The following is an 8,558-nucleotide window of genomic DNA, read 5'->3' as shown; positions in this document are numbered from 1 at the left end:
ATGAGGATAGTGCAGTCAAACTCTACTGACCTACATACTATATGTTTATTATGGGGAGGTCTCAATCAGTACATGCTGATACAGTCTGATTTCAGACATTATCTGACCACTTCACACACAGGTGTCACCACCTGGAGAAAGGTTGGAAAACTCCCAGACTGTGACTGGTGTTGTCTGGACTGCAGCCCATAAATAGTGCTGCTGCTTGATGCAACTGCTCTTTTTGATCAATATGGAACTGGCATTTGTCTTCCTCTTGGCTGTCACAGTGGGTGAGTTTATGCTAAACAAAATGTTTTGTGTTAGTGGGAGTTGCTACCCAAAATCAACATGGTGCATATCTTAATTTGAGAGACAGTTAGAGACCCCTCTTACTCGTATTCAGCTTATTTTGCTTTGTGTCTCACTGTGGTAAAGTGTCTGGGTGTGGGGTACCCGCTTACGAGCCCAACACCGACCGTGTGGTGAATGGGGAAGAGGCCCGTCCCTACAGCTGGCCATGGCAGGTGAGGCAGTGCAAAGACTTCTCACAAACCTACTCTTAGCCATCTGAGTCAAATGTTGATCCAAGTTTTTTTGTGTGCTTGGAGGTGTCTCTGGAGTCTTTCTTTCCCACCTGTGGAGCAACACTTATTGCTCCTGACTGGGTCTTGACTGCTGCTCACTGCATCACGTGAGGATGAGTTAAATCTTAGATTAAACAGCTTAATAAAATGGCTTGTTAGATCTCTAAATTAGGTTAAATTAAAAGGAGAATGATGTGATAGCAATGTCAAAAAATAGTAATTTTTAAACTAAGACAGAGAGGCTCTTTTTTTCTCCCAACAGATTCCACACATACAGAGTGGTTCTTGCTGAGCATGACATGAAGAAGCAGGAGGGACCTGAACAATCCATTATGGTGAAAAAAATGTTCATCCATCCCAAATGGAACGACAACTGTGTGTCTTGTGGGTAAGTCGTCATCCTTTCTCAACATATTGAGACCAGAACTCTGTGATATGTGGTGGATTAGAAGATATAGCCTAAATATGTCCTTGAAAAAGATGCTTACCCTGAGAGTTTCTGTTGAACAGCAGCTGAGCAAATAAAGGGTTTAGTAAATGCACATGAATGCACTAAAACATGCAGATAAACGTTTCTCTACAGTCAAGTAGACTCTGAGCTACTGAGAAAATTCTGACATACGGTAATTAAGACATAATTCTTTGTGTTTCATTCTGTTACATAGGAACGATATTGCCCTGCTTAAGCTGGAGAAGAGCGCTGTGATCAATGATAAGGTTCAGCTGGCTTGTCTGCCACAACATGGTGCTACTCTTGCCCACAACCAACCCTGTTATGTAACAGGCTGGGGTCGTCTCCACTGTAAGATATGCTGCCAAGCCTGCTAACACCCAGCTTATGTTGGGCGTAGTGCAACCCTTTGTGTAAAGCAAAAAATATTTAAATTGTTCTGGGACCTGAAGAGAATCATCAAACATAATTCAGATTCCCAGCTGTTGTTACAATGAGTGTGTCAATTTCTCTCCAGCTGGAGGTCCCGCGGCAACTACCCTGCAGCAGGCCCTGCTTCCTGTGGTGGATCACAGTATCTGCAGTAAAAATGACTGGTGGGGCAGCTCAGCCAAGACAACAATGGTCTGTGCAGGAGGAGAGAGCAAGTCAGCATGCCACGTAAGGGACAACAAACACAACATGATACTTTGTCTGAGACAAACAATACAATTTTCTCCTATGCTCAACCATTTGCCGTCATCTTCCAGGGTGACTCTGGCGGCCCCCTGAACTGTAAGGGCAGAGACGGTAAATGGTATGTTGAGGGAGTGACTAGTTTTGTCAGTGGAAAGGGATGCAATACTCCTCAAAAGCCCACAATGTTTACCCGCGTGGCCTCCTTCATCCCCTGGATCAGTGAGGTGAGAGAAACACTGAACGGTAAATACAGAGTAGGCTTTTTGTAAAAACGTTAATCTAACTAACTTATTCTTATGCTATTCCCTTACAGACCATGGCCCAAAACTGAAGATGTTTCCATAAATGAAAAAGTGACTCATCAATAAACTGTGTAATGAAACGTTCATATTATGTTTGTCTTGTACTTAATCAAAAGTATTGATAACATAAAGAAACATTTTAATCAGTGTAAGTTTAGTTTATTTTTTTTTTACAAGGACAGGACAAATGTATAGTAAACATAAAAACAATTAAATACCTATTAAAGGTATGTTGTGCAAATTTACAGCAGGGACTTCTGATTATATTTAGAAGTAAGGTCAATTAAGTAACTGGTTGTAACCTTTATAAACAAAAGCAAGTGTCTTAAGTAAACCTATATACATCCAAACATGACCGAACATCTGAATGTCCTTGTCAAAAGATTGTTTTCATTCAGCAGTCCTGGTTTTACACAATACTTTGTGTGGCATAAATCATCAATCAAGAGCTACTCAAGGGTCTGAGGGAGTCCAGGTGAAGAAGTCGATGCCCTGTAGCTCCTCAGGTAGGTACTCCTGCTCTACGGTGTCGCTGAACGCTGGGTTGTATTTGTAGCCTTTGGCGTAGCCCAGTTGCTTCATCAGCTTTGTGGGAGCGTTGCGGAGGTGCAGTGGGACGGGAGGCAGGGGGCCTTTGTGGTTCCTCAAACAGGCCTTCACGTTAGCATAGGCCTTGTAGATCTCCACAGACTTTGGTGCTCGTGCCAGATACGCCACACACTGAGCCAGGATCACCTGTTGAGCAGCAGATAAACAGAAGGGAAGACAACAGAGATGAGACACTGAAATACGACTTCTATCACGTAAAAGACTTACATATGGCAGTTAGCTTTTTTGAAAGACTGAGTAAAACCACCACTGCTTGGTCAGGTCAGCCCACCTCACATTCAGGCATGCCGATGAAGTGACAGGCCTGGAAAGCGGACACGGCCTGAGGGAGGGCAAGAGGATCTGCCATACCTGAGAGAGACATGAAAAGAAGGACACTCAGTCAGACTGTATTAAGAATAAGATTTTCTGTGATTAAAATCTCATCTTTCAGCATACATTTTAGTCTATATTTCCTTCTCCGTAATATATTCAAAGTGCATTTTAATGTGCACCTGACCTCTGATGTTATTTAAAGACACAGTACATTGCTGTATGTATGACTACGTACTTAATAGTAATCACTGTTAAACAATTCATCACTTTTTAAGACAATGGCACTTGGCACAGTACATATGACAAAGTAGATTTAAGGACAGTAACATAATGCCACTAAGTTTTAAGTATCACCAACCAACCACCATAGGGCACAGAAGAGCAGATTATTAAATCAGTGAAATAATAAAATGAAGCGACAGGGAGGTAAGGATTTCAATCACAAGAGGATTCTGCATCAAAAGAAGTTTTGAATGAAGCGACGGGCTTAACACGTTGTTTGACAGGCTCCGCCACTGAATGATTTCATTACAAAAGCCCACAGTCATCTTTAGTTATGAGCTAAGATTAAGGGATGATCAATCGGGCCCTGTCTGCTCAACACAGTCTTCATTCTGGCTCAAACTGAACTACAGTATCAGTGATGTAACCAGGAACACCACCATGCAACGCTGCAGAACATGATCAGTAAATCCTAATCTTATCTGCGGAGGCAACCGGTGTGTTAAGACCAGAGGATCAGGGTGGCAGCAACATGCCAGCAGCGCAATAAATGACAGAGGACGCAACACCTGCAATGAAGTCATTCAGTAATTTCGCATACCAACATCCTCGCTGGCAAAGCGGACCAGCCTGCGAGCCACATAGAGCGGATCCTCACCGCCCTCCAGCATGCGGCCCAGCCAGTACAGAGAGGCGTTCTCATGGGAGCCTCTCATTGATTTATGCAGCGCTGAGATGCAGTTGTAATGCTCTTCACCTGTGAGAAACACAGATACATACAGCGTGAGCCTTCACTGTGGCGTGAAGAATGCTACATACAAATTATACTCAGAAAACCGTGCCACACTTAGACAATGGAACAAAAAGTAAATTCGATATAAAACCATGCTGAAAGTGAGAATAGTGTCTCTGTCAAGGTCTTGAGTCGAGCTGAAGGACAGTTTCATCACCACGTGAAACAGGAATCTCAATCTTTTGGGACAGCTGAGTATGATGTAACAGGACAATGTGGAGGACATTTGAAGTCTTATGAGGGGATCCATTATTGCTCAACAGTAGGGAGTGGGAAAGAGGGTGTGAATAACGACACTATTACTGATTATAAGGCTGAGTTCTGTTGTCCCTGCAACTCTGAGGGCATTTTTTTATGATTCATTAATCAATTACTTCAGTAAAATCCAAGTTAAAATGCTGTCTGGTTTTATGAATATATATCACACGAGTCTCAATCACACTATTAGTTTTATATTCCACTTCACAAAGGGCACTGGGGCTATTATAACATGTGTGTAGCATAACACCCCTCAGTGACATTCACACACACGCACAGAATAAAACAAACATGTCACTCCTAAGCAACCGTAATCACAGCTATAAACACCCCCATATTATACCCTTACTCTTATATCATTTCATGGATCTCATATGAAAGCCCCAAGGCAAGAACAAGATGTCAGTTGCTGAGGGGTATGGTGGGGCTCTAATTTGAAAGTGAAAAGTCTAAATTAAAGACAGTGGCAGGTGTTATGGTATAATGAAGCTGCAGGGGGGGTTTCAAGAAATGTAGATTTGTTAAATATGTTGTATATTTCTCACAGCTCCTCACATTTTAGCCACCATTAGCAATACATCAATAATGACAGAAAAGGGCTGTAACAAATTCAGGTTTGTGCCTCTCAAATCACTGAGGTTCAGACTGTTGAGTCACTACAGCAACACTGAAAGTACATTTGGGCTTACCAGCTTTATCATAGAGAATGTGGGACCTCTGGAGACCCTCCTTGATGTGCTCCTCCGTCACCACTATCGCTTGAGGAGAACCGTTGTGTGCCGCCAACAGCTTTGGCTGAGCCAAGCTCACCTGAGCCTGAACAGCCAGCTGCAGACTATTGAGTCCTGTTCTTGCATCACCATCACAGAGGTAGGCTATGGTGTCCAGAGCTTTTTGCTCAATGTAAATCTTTGCCCTAGAAAGAGAGAAACCCATATCACTGTCAATATTTCTATTAAACGTATCTTCTACAGATAAAGTATTAATAATGTATGAATCAACAGTGATGACAAATACTGCAAAACTATAAATATATGGAATCATTTACAATGAGGCAACTACAGCCATATGAGCATAATACGTGCGAGAAAAGAATAAATGCAAACTTACTTACAGATCACTGCTTATTACTGGGTGTGATGATGAATATATGAAAACATCTATTCCCACACTCTGATACAATAAGCACTGGAAGCTGTACCTCTCAGTTTATTGTAAATAAGGTACTTTTGACAGTGTTTTGATTGTGTTTTGACAGTGTTTTGATTGTGTTGAAATAGTGATTATTAATTTACATGTTCTGTTTTTCTGAACTTAAGAAGACAAGAAAAAAAAGGCATCTAACCAACCAAAGGATTTTGAACTTTCAGATGACACCCGGTGATGACACATGGGACACCTTGGCCCCCCCAGGGGGATACTTACTCATGTCCATCTGTTTGATCTTCATCTTTGGGACATCCTGTGTCTTGCCCCAGGACTTTAACCCCGAGTGTGGCCACAGCCCGATCCAGGATGGAGCCCATTGCCTCCACAGAGAGTTTCTCCAGAACCAGCACCCTGCATCGGCTCAGGAGAGCAGCGTTTACCTGGAAGGACGGATTCTCTGTGGTCGCCCCGATCAGCGTTACCGTCCCACACTCCACATGAGGAAGGAAGGTGTCCTGTAGAAACACACACATACTGAGTGAAGACAAAGATGTGCTCATTATGTTTAAAGTGATGATATCTGGGTATTTGAGTAACTTTCACAACATCTGGTTGACTGGTTCATAAAGGAACGTTCTCATTTCACTGCCACAATGGTCTGTATAACTGTATGACATTGTATTTTCACGCTTTGCATCTTATCAGGTCAACGAAGATCTTGACTGGTCCTCTTTGGCAACTAATAAAAGGATTGGCTTTCATTAAGTATCATATTTGTCTGTGTCATTGTACTTCAGTGGTTAATGTTATTTTAAGCATTTTGTAACTGAAGCTAACATTACAAACTAATGCAGTGGCTCAGTACTCCACCTGTTGGGATTTGTTGAAGCGGTGAATTTCATCAATGAACAGGATGGTTTTCCTCTTGCACAGCCGCAGCTCATTCTGCGCCTGCTTGATCACCTCTCGGACTTCATTGGTGGAGGTGCTGGTTGCGGACAGAGTGACGAAACGAGCTGTGCCGTTCTTTTTACTGGCGCTGGCAATTATGTGAGCTAGTGTGGTCTGAAACACAACAGAAACATATACATGGTCATTTGATTTAAACATTTGTACACTCATCTGGAAACTTACTAAGCCTAGAATCAAAACCAAAGCAAGTACATTTTCTGCTTGTGGAGGATTTTTTATAAATCATATACAGTATTGGGACATTGCTTTTGAGAGCCTCATAAATCTCATCTTCACTTCATGTGTGAAACCTGTAGACATTCTGACAATTGACAGAGGGAGATAAAGAGGTCAAGTGCGAGTAAAGCATGTTGACAAAGTCTAAGTATGGCAGGACGCTGTTCAACAATCCATGCAAGTAGCTGGGCATTCCCAAGAAGTCATTAACAGGTTGTATTCATGTCTGACAAAGAGAAGAGTGGCAGGCACCAACCTGGCAGCCAAGGACTGAATGATGCACTGTCAACATGCTGTAAAAGTTCACGTCTCGCCTCTCTCTTAATCAAGTGCAACAGAGAGAAGAGCAATAAAACTAACACTAAAGAGAGTATTTTGAGTTGGAAATTCTGGATGCACTGAACGATCATGTAGGCCTACACTAACAATTCATCTGACCATTATTTTCTAGATATAAACTGTCGATGAAATGTGACGTCTTCTCGTGTCTTGTTTTCTCCAACCCACAGTCTGGATTATAATGTTTTAGGTAAAGGATTAAATGTGAGCATTTGATAGGATTGGAAGAGAAAGCGTTGACACTCACACTTGGCACTCAAAATGCCAGAATTTTTAAATAGTTGCAGATTAATTTTCTGTCAATTGACTGATAATTGATCAATTATCTCTAGTTCACATCACTATTAAAGCAACAGTTCATATAACAATGGAATCTCCTCTGTTGTGTCATTTACAGTAGACAATCATAAAAGGGCATTTTGGATTATTTCTGGCATTTAAAGAACAATTAAGGGGGGGGGGGGGGTTAATAACAACAATTATCTCAGTTAATAGCCTACTTTATGATACTGTTAAGGTATATGTCAATGTTGCGCAGTAGACTGTTGCTGAAAGTCAGATCTGTCAATAAGGCAGTGTGTGGATCTGAGGTGACACCACCGCACCTTTCCGCACCCCGGTGGTCCCCACAGGATCAGAGACGGGATGTCCTGCGAGTCCAGCAGTGACCGGAGGAGAGTCTGCTCACCGACAACTTTACTCTGACCGAAGTACTCCTCCAGGTTGTTCGGTCGCAGTATCTCCGCCAAGGGCTTGGCCATCGTCAGCAGTGTCCGCGATGATAAACCGTGTGCTGCCTTCACTGTCTGTCCGCTTGTTGACGCACATGTTTGGCTCTTCAGCGTCCCTGCTGCTGCTGCTGCTGGTCCGGGTTCAGCCTCACTGCACTGACCCGTCCTGTTGACAGCAGCGGCAGCGCTTTGAGTACCTGTACACGAACCATTCTGTTCACTCTGAAGTGAAACTTTGCTCTTGTTTGTCTGAAAAAGAGAAAACATCGGCGCTGTCACGGTCCTTGCCGAGGATTTGTTGACACCGGGGCTGGCCGGTGGTGCAGCAGCTTCCGCACTAATGCGCGGTTTCTTTGAAGGAGGTGCGCTTTCGTCTGCGCTGGACGGACCACTTTCGACACCGCCTTTCAGCAGACATACATCCAGGTGGCCATTAATGGTGGACGGCTTGAAGTCTCTAAAACAAACGGGACACTGCACTGAGTCCAGCGCTGTGGCTGTTTCCTCGTTCGCCATGTTGGTTCCCCGCGAAACTTTCGACCTTTAGTCACGTGACCAAACACTGATTTGGGGTTAACTAAGGGAGACACTTGCCTTAACAGTGAGTAAAAGTGTGACTTTTTTCTTGTATTATCTGAATATGACGTTTATTCCAAGAATGCGTTTGTTAATTTTTTTCATACTTGATACATCTTGCGTGAATTTATCTCGATTTAATTCCTGAGTACATCCGTGTTACATTCACGTGCTGTGGGACAGTCAGCTGATGTCGACTTTTCCTAATAATAGACAAATACACATATAAAAAATTGTATCTGAATTAAACCACTGGGATGGCGACTGCAGCTAGTGTTGTCACAAAAATATGACTAGAACTGTTTTCTTCAATGTGGACAAAGGAAAAATATTCTTCCCGTGGTAACTGTGGTACGTGAATGCAACATTTGCCCAGGTAAA

At 42.8% G+C, this 8,558-nt stretch overlaps 2 protein-coding genes across 2 annotated transcripts; one reads left to right on the top strand and one right to left on the bottom strand.

Moving 5' to 3' along the window:
* Positions 1 to 136: 136 nt before the first annotated feature.
* LOC146971192 (chymotrypsin-like elastase family member 3B) lies at positions 137 to 2,083 on the top strand. The gene is made up of 8 exons (XM_085805515.1): positions 137 to 272; positions 418 to 506; positions 591 to 673; positions 829 to 954; positions 1,232 to 1,368; positions 1,535 to 1,677; positions 1,767 to 1,919; positions 2,009 to 2,083. The coding sequence occupies exons 1-8, from the start codon at positions 209 to 211 to the stop codon at positions 2,024 to 2,026; spliced, it is 813 nt and encodes a 270-aa protein (XP_085661641.1). The 5' UTR covers positions 137 to 208; the 3' UTR covers positions 2,027 to 2,083.
* On the bottom strand, positions 2,080 to 8,130 carry wrnip1 (WRN helicase interacting protein 1). Its single transcript, XM_085805514.1, has 7 exons — positions 7,476 to 8,130; positions 6,214 to 6,408; positions 5,620 to 5,858; positions 4,884 to 5,110; positions 3,745 to 3,900; positions 2,878 to 2,957; positions 2,080 to 2,732 (listed from the first exon to the last, which is right to left on the bottom strand). Exons 1-7 carry the CDS (start codon positions 8,115 to 8,117, stop codon positions 2,451 to 2,453), a joined length of 1,821 nt encoding a protein of 606 aa, XP_085661640.1. The 5' UTR covers positions 8,118 to 8,130; the 3' UTR covers positions 2,080 to 2,450.
* Positions 8,131 to 8,558: the final 428 nt, after the last annotated feature.

The sequence above is a fragment of the Trachurus japonicus genome, chromosome 17 (assembly GCF_045865225.1).
Source record: "Trachurus japonicus isolate A0001 chromosome 17, Traja_1.0".
In the NCBI taxonomy this organism is placed as follows: domain Eukaryota; kingdom Metazoa; phylum Chordata; class Actinopteri; order Carangiformes; family Carangidae; genus Trachurus; species Trachurus japonicus.
This window is presented reverse-complemented; position numbering and strand designations above follow the sequence as displayed.